The sequence below is a fragment of the Oncorhynchus mykiss genome, chromosome 16, assembly GCF_013265735.2.
Source record: "Oncorhynchus mykiss isolate Arlee chromosome 16, USDA_OmykA_1.1, whole genome shotgun sequence".
NCBI lineage: Eukaryota > Metazoa > Chordata > Actinopteri > Salmoniformes > Salmonidae > Oncorhynchus > Oncorhynchus mykiss.
In genome coordinates, this window is record NC_048580.1 from 77,927,561 (window position 1) to 77,943,253 (window position 15,693).

Consider the following 15,693-nt stretch of genomic DNA (forward strand, 5'->3'; position numbering starts at 1 on the left):
TCCTCTCCTCCCTATCCTCTCCTCCCTATCCTCTCCTACCCATCCTCTCCTCCTGTATCCAGGCACTCTGCATTGCATCGTACAAAAGAACAGCCCTTAGCCGTGGTATATTGGCCATATACCACACCCTCTCATGGCTTATTACTTAATTATAAACTGGTTGGTTTGAGCCCTGAATGCTGATTGGCTGACAGCCTTGGAATATCAGACCGTATACCACGGGTATGACAAAACATGTTGTTTTCACTGCTGGAATTACGTTGATAACCAGTTTATAATAACAATAAGGCACCTCGGGGGTTTGTGGTATGTGGCCAATATACCACGGCTAAGGGCTATGTCGAGACACGACGCGATGCATCGTGCATAAGAGTAGCCCTTAGCCGTGATATATTGGCCATATACCACAAACCCCTCTGGTTTAGTACTTAATTCTAGTATTCCAATTCCTAATTCTGTGGATAAGGTCCACATGCAGTACCTTCTCCCATAACAGCAGGTGGCAGCACTATCCCTATGCTGAGATAACTGCTTGTCACTAGTTACCACTGCTACAAAGTCACATTTAGCTGTATCGTAAACATCAATTGGCTTTTTGGTCTTAATTTAAGGTTACGGTTAGGCATACGGTTAACAGTGTGTTTAAAATTAAGTTTAAGGGTAGGGTTAGGTTTAGGTTTAAAATCAAATTTTTAAGAAGATAAATTGTAGAAACTGGCGGGATTTAGCCAAAATGATGACTTTGTGGCTATGGTAACTACTGACCTACCGCGTTAACCTACGTCACTTCCGCTCTGACTCTCCCAGCAGGAAAATGGCGGCTACTTCGAAAGAACACCGACTGTCCCAACATGTCTACGCTACTCTACAGGTAAATACTCAAGTTAACATACGGCAATCACTTCTGCTATAATTGAAAAATTAACCGTTATACTGTTAGCCAAACCGTAGCAAAGTTGAATGGCATTTTTCCTCGTGAAGGACAATGATGACCAGCTAGCTAGCTAACTAGCTAACTGCCTAACGTTAACTAATGGCTCTAAACAAATGCCAACGTTTGTAGCAAGCCAATGATACGACCGTGTAGAGAGAGGTAAAACCTAGCGTTAGTAGTGTAAGTTAGCTAACAAGCTACTTCGCATGTTTTTGTCATGTGAGTGAGGTAGATTGTCTCTCGCTCTCTCTCTCTCTCTCTCTCTCTCTATATATATATATATATATATATATATATATATATATATATATATATATATATATATATATATATATATATATATATATTGTGTGTGTGTGTACCACAGACCCTGTCATGTTCCCTGGTGGAAGGTCTATATCTGCGTGAGGCTGACAGTATGCAGGAACTACTGTGTACTCCATCGCAACACCGCACCGACATACTGGCATGGATCTGTAGCAGGTAACACACTCAGTACTGCACTGATACTGGCATGGATCTGTAGCAGGTAACACACTCAGTACTGCGCTGAATCTGGCATGGATCTGTAGCAGGTAACACACTCAGTACTGCGCTGAATCTGGCATGGATCTGTAGCAGGTAACACACTCAGTACTGCGCTGAATCTGGCATGGATCTGTAGCAGGTAACACACTCAGTACTGCGCTGAATCTGGCATGGATCTGTAGCAGGTAACACACTCAGTACTGCACTGATACTGGCATGGATCTGTAGCAGGTAACACACTCAGTACTGCGCTGAATCTGGCATGGATCTGTAGCAGGTAACACACTCAGTACTGCGCTGAATCTGGCATGGATCTGTAGCAGGTAACACACTCAGTACTGCGCTGAATCTGGCATGGATCTGTAGCAGGTAACACACTCAGTACTGCGCTGAATCTGGCATGGATCTGTAGCAGGTAACACACTCAGTACTGCACTGATACTGGCATGGATCTGTAGCAGGTAACACACTCAGTACTGCGCTGAATCTGGCATGGATCTGTAGCAGGTAACACACTCAGTACTGCGCTGAATCTGGCATGGATCTGTAGCAGGTAACACACTCAGTACTGCGCTGAATCTGGCATGGATCTGTAGCAGGTAACACACTCAGTACTGCACTGATACTGGCATGGATCTGTAGCAGGTAACACACTCAGTACTGCGCTGAATCTGGCATGGATCTGTAGCAGGTAACACACTCAGTACTGCGCTGAATCTGGCATGGATCTGTAGCAGGTAACACACTCAGTACTGCGCTGAATCTGGCATGGATCTGTAGCAGGTAACACACTCAGTACTGCACTGATACTGGCATGGATCAATAGATAGGAGGTACTACACCCTCAGCTGTTTGTGCAGCTGTTCCAGGGCGGTGTGAGTGGACGCTGGCGGGGCGGTGTGAGTGGACGCCGGCCGGGGCGGTGTGAGTGGACGCCGGCCGGGGCGGTGTGAGTGGACGCCGGCCGGGGCGGTGTGAGTGGACGCCGGCCGGGGCGGTGTGAGTGGACGCCGGCCGGGGCGGTGTGAGTGGACGCCGGCCGGGGCGGTGTGAGTGGACGCCGGCCGGGGCGGTGTGAGTGGACGCCGGCCGGGGCGGTGTGAGTGGACGCCGGCGCCAAACTGATATACTTTCTCCCGGTGGACCAAGTGAGTGTTCATGTTTAAAGTGGGCTGATCTCTCTGTCTCTCTCTCTGCAGCATCTGTCCATCTCTCAGTAAGAAACTGCCCTCACTCAGATCTAAAGACCCAATCTCCCTCAGCCAAGGTAAATATACATGCCTGGGTAAATTCCTATTGATTTCCAGCTAATGTTGATATGTCAGAAGGCGTTAGTGGGCCGTGTGAGAAAGTGTGTCCTGTACATCATGTCCACCAGATGGTATGCTGTACAATAAGGAGATGTTCACTGTCATCTTGACTGCTTCTGCTTACATACCGGTAAACATCAATATTTATTGTAACCTAATCTGCCTCTCTCAAAAAAACAAAAAAAATTAATCAATGTCTCTCTCTCTCTCACCTAGAGCTGGCAGTGTTTGGCCAGGAGATGATGCTGTGTAGAACAGACGACCTGGACCTGATCACGGTATGAAGGAGGGAGGAAGGGAAAGAAAGGAGAGAGGGATGTGAATTTTAAATTGTGATGCTTTACTTTGAATGTTATTTTGAGGCCAACAGCAATGTTTCCATCTTGCGGTTCATGGGCGGCAGGGTAGCCTAGTGGTTAGAGTGTAGAGGTGGCAGGGTAGCCTAGTGGTTAGAGTGTAGAGGTGGCAGGGTAGCCTAGTGGTTAGAGTGTAGGGGCGGCAGGGTAGCCTAGTGGTTAGAGTGTAGGGGCGGCAGGGTAGCCTAGTGGTTAGAGTGTAGGGGCGGCAGGGTAGCCTAGTGGTTAGAGTGTAGAGGTGGCAGGGTAGCCTAGTGGTTAGAGTTAACCCACCGTTCCCCTGAACAAGGCAGTTAACCCACGTTCCCCTGAACAAGGCAGTTAACCCACCGTTCCCCTGAACAAGGCAGTTAACCCACCGTTCCCCTGAACAAGGCAGTTAACCCACCGTTCCCCTGAACAAGGCAGTTAACCCACCGTTCCCCTGAACAGGGCAGTTAACCCACTGTTCCCCTGAACAAGGCAGTTAACCCACTGTTCCCCTGAACAAGGCAGTTAACCCACTGTTCCCCTGAACAAGGCAGTTAACCCACTGTTCCCCTGAGCAAGGCAGTTAACCCACTGTTCCCCTGAGCAAGGCAGTTAACCCACTGTTCCCCTGAGCAAGGCAGTTAACCCACTGTTCCTCTGAACAAGGCAGTTAACCCACCGTTCCCCTGAGCAAGGCAGTTAACCCACTGTTCCTAGGCCGTTTGTTCTTAACTGACTTGCCTAGTTAAATAAAGGTGTGTATAACATTCAGCGGTATATTATCCTGCTATATATTGTAACCGGCTGTATGCCTCCTCAGGGCCGGGCCTGCCCCCTGCGCCAGCTGTGGTTCCTGGAGCAGCTGCTTACTTTAGTGCCTGACTCCGTGGACAGCAGTGAGGACAGCAGGGCCGGTGGAGAGGGCCTACTGAAGGAACTCTTCTGTCCTGAAGCTCTGCCTCACCTGACACATGCTCTCACCCCTACTCTCAACCCCTGGCCCTCTGACATCAGGTACACACTCACCCCCTGGCCCTCTGACATCACCCCCACACCAACCCCCTGGCCCTCTGACATCGCCCTCTGACATCACCCCCACACCAACCCCCTGGCCCTCTGACATCACCCCCACACCCCCCTGGCCCTCTGACATCACCCCCACACCAACCCCCTGGCCCTCTGACATCACCCCCTGGCCCTCTGACATCACCCCCTGGCCCTCTGACATCACCCCCACACCAACCCCCTGGCCCTCTGACATTACCCCCACACCAAACCCTGGCCCTCTGACATCACCCCCACACCAACCCCCTGGCCCTCTGACATCACCCCCACACCAACCCCCTGGCCCTCTGACATCACCCCCTGGCCCTCTGACATCACCCCCACACCAACCCCCTGGCCCTCTGACATCACCCCCACACCAACCCCCTGGCCCTCTGACATTACCCCCACACCAAACCCTGGCCCTCTGACATCACCCCCACACCAACCCCCTGGCCCTCTGACATCACCCCTGGCCCTCTGACATCACCCCCTGGCCCTCTGACATCACCCCCTGGCCTTCTGACATCACCCCCTGGCTCTCTGACATCACCCCCAGGCCCTCTGACATCACCCCCACACCAACCCCCTGGCCCTCTGACATCACCCCCACACCAACCCCCTGGCCCTCTGACATCACCCCCACACCAACCCCCTGGCCCTCTGACATCACCCCCACACCAACCCCCTGGCCCTCTGACATCACCCCCACACCAACCCCCTGGCCCTCTGACATCACCCCCACACCAACCCCCTGGCCCTCTGACATCACCCCCACACCAACCCCCTGGCCCTCTGACATCACCCCCACACCAACCCCCTGGCCCTCTGACATCACCCCCACACCAACCCCCTGGCCCTCTGACATCACCCCCACACCAACCCCCTGGCCCACTTACATCAGGTACACACTCAACCCTTGCCCCTCGGCCAGGTTTTAGTTTCCGGCCCAGAACTAAACTCACTTGACCTCTCTCCAGGGGTGCCAGGAAGGGTCAGAGGTCACTACCCAGCAGGCCGAGGGGCGAGGAGGTTGCTGGTGTCACAGCCCTGCTGGAGTCCACTCTCGCCGCCCTGGAACAGCTGCATGACCAGGTGAGGGGGGGGGTCTGTGGTGTAATCCAGGAGAGAAGTTGTAATGAAATACGTCACCTCCCAAATTATTGGCACCCTTGATAAGGATGAGAAGAAATGTACCTGAAGAGGATAGGTGTCTAAATTGGCACCTGTTTCTAATGCTTTGTCCCCCTCCCCTTGTAATGATAACAGTACTGAGTCTAATGCTTTGTCTCCCCTTGTAATGATAACAGTACTGAGTCTAATGCTCTGTCCCCCCTCCCCTTGTAATGATAACAGTACTGAGTCTAATGCTCTGTCCCCCCTCCCCTTGTAATGATAACAGTACTGAGTCTAATGCTTTGTCCCCCTCCCCTTGTAATGATTACAGTACTGAGTCTAATGCTTTGTCTCCCCTTGTAATGATAACAGTACTGAGTCTAATGCTTTGTCTCCCCTTGTAATGATAACAGTACTGAGTCTAATGCTTTGTCCCCCCTCCCCTTGTAATGATAACCTTCAATGTGATTTTCTGGATTTTTTTTCTCATTTTGTCTGTCATAGTTGAAGTGTACCTATGATGAAAATTACAGGCCTCATCTTTTTAAGTGGGAGAACTTGCACTGGCTGACTAAATACTTTTTTGCCCCACTGTAACTGCAAAGTTGTTGATCCATCCTCAGTTCTATCACAGCTATTAAACTCTTTTAAAGTCCCTATTGGCCTCATGGCGAAATCCCTGAGCGGTTTCCTTCCTCTCCAGCAACTGAGCTAGGAAGGACGTCTGTATCTTTGTAGTGACTGGGTGTATTGATACACCATCCAAAGTGTAAATAATAACTTCACCATGCTCAAAGGGATATTCAATGTCTGCTACTTTATTTTCACCCATCTACCAATAGCAGCCCTTTGCAAGGCAATGGAAAATCTCCCTGGTCTTTGTGGTTGAATCTGTGTTTGGAATTCACTGCTCGACTGAGGAACCTTACAATTATCTGTATATGTGGGGTACAGAGATGAGGTAGTCATTCAAAAATCATGTTAAACACTATTATTGCACACAGTGAGTCCATGTAACTTATTATGTGACTTGTTAAGCAAACTTTTACTCCTGAAACATGCAGCAATTTAAAAGATTTTACTGAGTTACAGTTCAAATAAGGAAATCAGTCAATTGGAATAGATTCATTAGGCCCTAATCTATGGATGTTACATGACTGGGAATACAGATATGCATCTGTTGGTCACAGATACCTTAACAAAAAGGTAGGGGTGTGGATCAGAAAACCAGTCAGTATCTGGTGTGACCACCAATTGCCTTATGCATTATGACACCTCTTCTTCACATAGTTGATCAGGCTGTTGCCTGTGGAATGTTCCACTCCTCTTCAAGGGCTGTGTAAAGTAGCTGGATATTGGCGGGTACTGGAACACGCTGTCATACACGTCGATCCAGAGCATCCCAAACACGATGAGTATGCAGCCATGGAGAAATTGGGACGTTTTCAGCTTCCAGGAATTACAGATCCTTGCAACACGGGGTCGTGTATTACCACGCTGAAACACGAGGGGATGGTGGCGGATGAATGGGGCCCCAGGATCTCGTCGCGTTTTCTCTGTGCATTCAAATTGTCGTCGATTTTAAAATGCAATTGTGTTCATTGTCCGTAGCTTATGCCTGCCCATTCCATAACCCCACCACCACCATGGGGCACTCTGTTCACAACGATGACATCAGCAAGCCACTCGCCCACACGACGCTGTCTAATATCAGCCCGGTACAGTTGAAACAGGGATTCATCTGTGAAGAGCACACTTCTCCAGCGTGCCAGTGGCCGTCGAAGGTGAGCATTTGTTCACTGAAGTCAGTTACGACACCGAACTGCAGTCAGGTCAAGACCCTGGTGAGGACGACGAGCACGCAGATTTCTGACCGTTTGTGCAGAAGTTCTTTGGTTGTACAAACCCACAGTTTCATCAGCTGTCCGGGTGGCTGGTCTCAGACGATCACGCAGATGAAGAAACCGGATGTGAAGGTCCTAGGCTGGTGTGGTCTGCAGTTGTGAGGCCGGTTGGACGTACTGCCAAATTCTCTAAAACAACGTTGGAGGCGGCTTATGGTAGAGAAATTAACATAAAATTCTACTGTAACAGCTCTGGTGGACATTCATCCAGCATGCCAATTCTACGCTCCCTCAAGGCTTGAGACATCTGTGGCATTGTGTTGTGTGACAACTGCACATTTTATAGTGTCCTTTTATTTTTTTCCCCCAGCACAAGGTGCAACTGTGTAATGATCATGCTGTTTAGTCAGCTTCTTGATATGCCACACCTGTCCGATCGATAGCCAAGATAATCTAAGGAGAAATGTTCACTAACAGGGATGTAAACAAATTTGTGAGGGGAATAAACTTTTTGTGCGTGTGGAAAATTTCTGTGTTCTTTTATCTCAGATCATGAAACATGGGACCAACATTTCACGTTGTATTTATAGTTTTGTTCAGTATAGTTACAGGTTACAGTTACAGGCTTTCCATACCTAAGGGCTTGAATACTTATTGACTCAAGACATTTCAGCTTTTCATTTTTTATTAATTTGTACAAATTTCAAAAAACAATTCCACTTTGACATTATGTTGTATTGTGTGTAGATCAGTGACACATCAATGTAATCCATTTTAAGTTCAGGCTGTAACACAACAAAATGTGGACAATGTCAAGGGGGTGAATACTTCCTGTACCTCTTGTTGCTCTGTATCAGACCTCTTCTAAACTATAAATATAACTTGTAAAACACTTTTGAATTGTCTCTCCCAGTGTGTGTTCCTGCGTGGTGAGGAGGCCAGTCCTAGCCGGTTCTCTGTGTGCGCGTTACGCGTAGCTGTGTCTGATCTGGCCCAGATGATGAGTGTGTTCAGCCGTGTGTACGACACGGACTTCAGATCCTACTGCAGCAGAGACCCTCCCAGCCTCAGATCACACACACACATCTTCAGCACTGTCCATAGGCTGCTCACCGCCTGCAACACGGTACACACACACATCGTCTCTGTGTTCCTCTGAGGGCTGACTGTGTTTTCATAGCATCTCTCTCTCTTTGTGTGTTAATTATTATAGAAAGCATCCCTCTGTTTGTTGCAATCCATGCTAAGTAATTAAAATACTATAAAATGTCTCTCTAGGAGCTAGAGGTCCTGCGGCAGGTATCAGAGGTGTCTGTATGTCTGTCTGACACGGTGAATGAGGTACACTCGGACCCTTGCTACTGGAGTCACGGACACAAGCACACCCTCTGTGAGTATATACACACAGACCCTCGCCTTCACAAACACACCCTCTGTGAGTATATACACACAGACCCTCGCCTTCACAAGCACACCCTCTGTGAGTATATACACACAGACCCTCGCCTTCACAAACACACCTTCTGTGAGTATATACACACAGACCCTCGCCTTCACAAACACACCCTCTGTGAGTATATACACACAGACCCTCGCCTTCACAAACACACCTTCTGTGAGTATATACACACAGACCCTCGCCTTCACAAACACACTTTCTGTGAGTATATACACACAGACCCTCACCTTCACAAGCACACCCTCTGTGAGTATATACACACAGACCCTCGCCTTCACAAACACACCCTCTGTGAGTATATACACACAGACTCTCACCTTCACAAGCACACCCTCTGTGAGTATATACACACAGACTCTCACCTTCACAAGCACACCCTCTGTGAGTATATACACACAGACCCTCACCTTCACAAGCACACCCTCTGTGAGTATATACACACAGACCCTCACCTTCACAAGCACACCTTCTGTGAGTATATACACACAGACCCTCACCTTCACAAGCACACCTTCTGTGAGTATATACACACAGACCCTCACCTTCACAAGCACACCTTCTGTGAGTATATACACACAGACCCTCACCTTCACAAACACACCCTCTGTGAGTATATACACACAGACCCTCACCTTCACAAACACACTTTCTGTGAGTATATACACACAGACCCTCGCCTTCACAAACACACCTTCTGTGAGTATATACACACAGACCCTCGCCTTCACAAACACACCTTCTGTGAGTATATACACACAGACCCTCACCTTCACAAACACACCCTCTGTGAGTATATACACACAGACCCTCGCCTTCACAAACACACCCTCTGTGAGTATATACACACAGACCCTCGCCTTCACAAACACACCCTCTGTGATTATATACACACAGACCCTCGCCTTCACAAACACACCCTCTGTGAGTATATACACACAGACCCTCGCCTTCACAAACACACCCTCTGTGATTATATACACACAGACCCTCGCCTTCACAAACACACTTTCTGTGAGTATATACACACAGGCCCTCACCTTCACAAACACACCCTCTGTGAGTATATACACACAGACCCTCGCCTTCACAAGCACACCCTCTGTGATTATATACACACAGACCCTCGCCTTCACAAACACACCTTCTGTGAGTATATACACACAGACCCTCGCCTTCACAAGCACACCCTCTGTGAGTATATACACACAGACCCTCACCTTCACAAACACACCTTCTGTGAGTATATACACACAGACCCTCGCCTTCACAAGCACACCCTCTGTGAGTATATACACACAGACCCTCACCTTCACAAACACACCTTCTGTGAGTATATACACACAGACCCTCACCTTCACAAGCACACCCTCTGTGAGTATATACACACAGACCCTCACCTTCACAAGCACACCCTCTGTGAGTATATACACACAGACCCTCACCTTCACAAACACACCCTCTGTGAGTATATACACACAGACCCTCGCCTTCACAAACACACCCTCTGTGAGTATATACACACAGACCCTCGCCTTCACAAACACACCTTCTGTGAGTATATACACACAGACCCTCGCCTTCACAAACACACCTTCTGTGAGTATATACACACAGACCCTCGCCTTCACAAACACACCCTCTGTGAGTATATACACACAGACCCTCACCTTCACAAACACACCTTCTGTGAGTATATACACACAGACCCTCGCCTTCACAAACACACCTTCTGTGAGTATATACACACAGACCCTCGCCTTCACAAACACACCCTCTGTGAGTATATACACACAGACCCTCACCTTCACAAACACACCTTCTGTGAGTATATACACACAGACCCTCACCTTCACAAGCACACCCTCTGTGAGTATATACACACAGACCCTCACCTTCACAAGCACACCCTCTGTGAGTATATACACACAGACCCTCACCTTCACAAACACACCCTCTGTGAGTATATACACACAGACCCTCGCCTTCACAAGCACACCCTCTGTGAGTATATACACACAGACCCTCGCCTTCACAAACACACCTTCTGTGAGTATATACACACAGACCCTCGCCTTCACAAACACACCTTCTGTGAGTATATACACACAGACCCTCGCCTTCACAAACACACTTTCTGTGAGTATATACACACAGACCCTCACCTTCACAAGCACACCCTCTGTGAGTATATACACACAGACCCTCGCCTTCACAAACACACCCTCTGTGAGTATATACACACAGACTCTCACCTTCACAAGCACACCCTCTGTGAGTATATACACACAGACTCTCACCTTCACAAGCACACCCTCTGTGAGTATATACACACAGACCCTCACCTTCACAAGCACACCCTCTGTGAGTATATACACACAGACCCTCACCTTCACAAGCACACCTTCTGTGAGTATATACACACAGACCCTCACCTTCACAAGCACACCTTCTGTGAGTATATACACACAGACCCTCACCTTCACAAGCACACCTTCTGTGAGTATATACACACAGACCCTCACCTTCACAAACACACCCTCTGTGAGTATATACACACAGACCCTCACCTTCACAAACACACTTTCTGTGAGTATATACACACAGACCCTCGCCTTCACAAACACACCTTCTGTGAGTATATACACACAGACCCTCGCCTTCACAAACACACCTTCTGTGAGTATATACACACAGACCCTCACCTTCACAAACACACCCTCTGTGAGTATATACACACAGACCCTCGCCTTCACAAACACACCCTCTGTGAGTATATACACACAGACCCTCGCCTTCACAAACACACCCTCTGTGATTATATACACACAGACCCTCGCCTTCACAAACACACCCTCTGTGAGTATATACACACAGACCCTCGCCTTCACAAACACACCCTCTGTGATTATATACACACAGACCCTCGCCCTCACAAACACACTTTCTGTGAGTATATACACACAGGCCCTCGCCTTCACAAACACACCCTCTGTGAGTATATACACACAGACCCTCGCCTTCACAAGCACACCCTCTGTGATTATATACACACAGACCCTCGCCTTCACAAACACACCTTCTGTGAGTATATACACACAGACCCTCGCCTTCACAAGCACACCCTCTGTGAGTATATACACACAGACCCTCACCTTCACAAACACACCTTCTGTGAGTATATACACACAGACCCTCGCCTTCACAAGCACACCCTCTGTGAGTATATACACACAGACCCTCACCTTCACAAACACACCTTCTGTGAGTATATACACACAGACCCTCACCTTCACAAGCACACCCTCTGTGAGTATATACACACAGACCCTCACCTTCACAAGCACACCCTCTGTGAGTATATACACACAGACCCTCACCTTCACAAACACACCCTCTGTGAGTATATACACACAGACCCTCGCCTTCACAAACACACCCTCTGTGAGTATATACACACAGACCCTCGCCTTCACAAACACACCTTCTGTGAGTATATACACACAGACCCTCGCCTTCACAAACACACCTTCTGTGAGTATATACACACAGACCCTCGCCTTCACAAACACACCCTCTGTGAGTATATACACACAGACCCTCACCTTCACAAACACACCTTCTGTGAGTATATACACACAGACCCTCACCTTCACAAGCACACCCTCTGTGAGTATATACACACAGACCCTCACCTTCACAAGCACACCCTCTGTGAGTATATACACACAGACCCTCACCTTCACAAACACACCCTCTGTGAGTATATACACACAGACCCTCGCCTTCACAAACACACCCTCTGTGAGTATATACACACAGACCCTCGCCTTCACAAACACACCCTCTGTGAGTATATACACACAGACCCTCGCCTTCACAAACACACCCTCTGCCATACATATATTATACACACACAGTGCCAGTCAAAAGTTTTGACACACCTACTCATTCAAGGTTTTTTTTCTTTATTTTCGCTGTTTTCTACATTGTAGAATAATAGTGAAGACGTCAAAACTAGGAAATGACATATGGAATCATGTAGTAACCAAAAGAGTGGAGGTGTGTAGAGGTGTTTGCTGGTGACACTCAGGGATTTATTTTGAATCTCAAGGCACACTTAGCCACTTACAAAGAACTATGCCATGATGTGGACTGCTGTTTCTCTTTGCTTATTTCAGATGTTCTTGCCATAATATGGGCTTGGGTCTTTTACCAAATAGGGATATATTCTGTATACCACCCCTACCTTGTCACAACACAACTGATTGGCTTAAATGCATTAAGAAGGAAAGAAATTCCACAAATTAACTTTTAACAAGGCACACCTGTTTATTGAAATGCATTCCAGGTGACTACCTCATGAAGCTGGTTGACAGAATGCCAAGAGTGCAAAGATGTCAAGGCAAAGGGTAGCTATTTAGTTGCACATGTGTTATTTCATAGTTTTGATGTCTTCACTATTATTCTACAATGTAGAACATAGTCATGATAAAGAAAAACCCTTGAATGAGTAGGTGTCCAAACTTTTGACTGGTACTGTATTGTTGAAAGTTTACATACACCTTAGCCAACTACATTTAAACTCAGTTTTTCACAAATCCTGACATTTAATCCTAATTAAAATTCACTGTCTTAGGTCAGTTAGGATCACCACTTTATTTTAAGAATGTGAAATGTCAGAATAATATTAGAGAGAATTATATATTTCAGCTTTTATTTCTTTCATCACATTCCCAGTGGGTCAGAAGTTTACATACACTCAGTTAGTATTTGGTATCATTGCCTTTTAAATTGTTTAACTTGGGTCAAACGTTTTGGGTAGCCTTCCACAAGCTTTCAACAATAAGTTGGGTGAATTTTGGCCCATTCCTCCTGACAGAGCTGATGTAACTGAGTCAGGTTTGTAGGCCTGCTCGCTCACACACACTTTTTCAGGTCTGCCACATATTTTCTATGGGATTGAGGTCAGGGCTTTGTGATGGCCACCCCAATACAATGACTTTGTTGCAAATATGCTTGGGGTCATTGTACATTTGGAAGACTCATTTGCGACCGAGCTTTAACTTCCTGACTGATGTCTTGAGATGTTGCTTCAATATATCCACAATTTTCCTCCCTCATGAAGCCATCTATTTTGTGAAGTGCACCAGTCCCTCCTGCAGCAAAGCACCCCCACAACATGATGCTGCCACCCCCGTGCTTCACAGTTGGGATGGTGTTCTTCGGCTTGCAAGCCTCCCCTTTTTCCTACAAACATAACGATGGTCATTATGTCCAAACAGTTATATTTTTGTTTCATCAGACCAGAGGACATTTCTCCAAAAAGTACAATCTTTGTCCCCTTGTGCAGTTGCAAACTGTAGTTTTGACTATTTTATGGCGGTTTTAGAGCAGTGGCTTCTTCCTTGCTGAGCGGCCTTTCAGGTTATGTCGATATAGGACTCGTTTTACTGTGGATATAGATACTTTTGGACCTGTTTCCTCCAGCGTCTTCACAAGTTCCTTTGCTGTTGTTCTGGGATTGATTTGCACTTTTCGCACCAAAGTACATTCATCTCTAGGAGACAGAAAGCGTCTCCTTCCTGAGCGGTATGACGGCTGCGTGGTCCCATGGTGTTTATACCTGCGTACTATTGTTTGTACAGATGAACGTGGTACCTTCAGGTGTTTGGAAATTGCTCCCAAGGATGAACCAGACTTGTGTTGGTCTTGGCTGATTTCTTTTGATTTTCCCATGATGTCAAGCAAAGAGGCACTGAGTTTGAAGGTAGGCCTTGAAATACATCCACAGGTACACCTCTAATTGACTCAAATTATGTCAATTAGCCTATCAGAAGCTTCTAAAGCCATGACATTTTCTGGAATTTTCCAGGCTGTTTAAAGGCACAGTCAACTTAGTGTATGTAAACTTCTGACCCACTGGAATTGTGATACAGTGAATTATAAGTGAAATAATCTGTCTGTGAACAATTGTTGGAAAAATTACTTGTCATGCACAAAGTAGATGTCCTAACCGACTTGCCAAAACCATAGTTTGTTAACAAGAAATTTGTGGAGTGGTTGAAAAACGAGTTTTAATGACGCCAACATAAGTGTATGTAAACTTCCGACTTCAACTGTATGTTGCTATTGAAGTTGACTGTGTGATTTTGTGTTACAGCCACCCAGTTGGAGCACCTTACCAAGAGATACACAGAGTTCCTTTCTCTTCACCACGGAACGGATAGCAAGCTACCGCTAACCGAACCCTGAACTCCAGACTGAAGCTAGCAGGCTACCGCTAACCTTACCCTAAACTCTACAGACAACTATTAGCTTGCTACTGCTAACTCTCCATGATCACCACATGCAGTGTTAACTTTCCTGCATTTCAATGCTAAGGTTGTTCTAGTATCAGTGCTAACTGTGTAACTGTGACTAGGGCAGTAGGCACATCATTATCTAGCTTGGCTTTCCATGTTCTCATCTTTGTTTTTAAAAATGTTTCAATACACTTGAAATCACTGTTTTTGTAAATGTTTTAATGAGTGCACTATATAGGGTCCCATTTGGGACATTCACCACCGATACATCAAATATGTTTTGCTTTCTCAACACCAGAATTGCAGACAACATTGTTTCTCTCTTGGTTGCACCGGGTCTCTTGAAAAAAATATTTTATCTCAATGAGACTAACCTGGATAAATAAAGGTTACTAGTTTCTGAAGTCCCATTTATGCTTATTTTATTTTACCTTTATTTAACTAGGCAAGTCAGTTAAGAACAAATTCTTATTTTCAATGACGGCCTAGGAACAGTGGGTTAACTGCCTGTTCAGGGGCAGAACGACAGATTTGTACCATGTCAGCTCGGGTGTTTCAACTTGCAACCTTCCAGTTACTAGTCCAACGCTCTAACCACTAGACTACCCTACCTCCTCTACACTCTAACCACTAGGCTACCCTACCTCCTCTACACTCTAACCACTAGGCTACCCTACCTCCTCTACACGCTAAACACTAGGCTACCCTACCTCCTCTACACTCTAACCACTAGGCTACCCTACCTCCTCTACACTCTAACCACTAGGCTACCCTGCAGCCCCACATATGATATGTCGGAGGTGTGACTGCATTGGCGCTGTCAACTCGGT

At 46.9% G+C, this 15,693-nt stretch overlaps 1 protein-coding gene across 2 annotated transcripts; it reads left to right on the forward strand.

Annotated features, from left to right (window-relative positions):
* Positions 1-607: 607 nt before the first annotated feature.
* Positions 608-15,269, forward strand: haus7 (HAUS augmin-like complex, subunit 7). 2 transcript variants are annotated; one of them, XM_036947845.1, is made up of 9 exons: positions 608-871; positions 1,302-1,417; positions 2,662-2,729; positions 2,989-3,050; positions 3,919-4,112; positions 5,123-5,237; positions 8,016-8,228; positions 8,381-8,537; positions 14,722-15,269. In XM_036947845.1, exons 1-9 carry the CDS (start codon positions 815-817, stop codon positions 14,811-14,813), a joined length of 1,074 nt encoding a protein of 357 aa, XP_036803740.1. In that variant the 5' UTR covers positions 608-814; the 3' UTR covers positions 14,814-15,269. The 2 variants fall into 2 exon arrangements, with proteins under 2 accessions (XP_036803740.1, XP_036803741.1); XM_036947846.1 differs by having other exon boundaries at positions 639-871; positions 8,381-8,492.
* Positions 15,270-15,693: the final 424 nt, after the last annotated feature.

Bases quoted from the DNA above. Each gene is read 5' to 3' on its own strand.
- haus7 (XM_036947845.1), top strand. From the start codon at position 815: ATGGCGGCTACTTCGAAAGAACACCGACTGTCCCAACATGTCTACGCT. The intron at 872-1,301 runs GTAAATACTCAA...TGTGTACCACAG, and splicing joins ATGTCTACGCTACTCTACAG to ACCCTGTCATGTTCCCTGGT. The intron at 4,113-5,122 runs GTACACACTCAC...ACCTCTCTCCAG, and splicing joins CCCTGGCCCTCTGACATCAG to GGGTGCCAGGAAGGGTCAGA.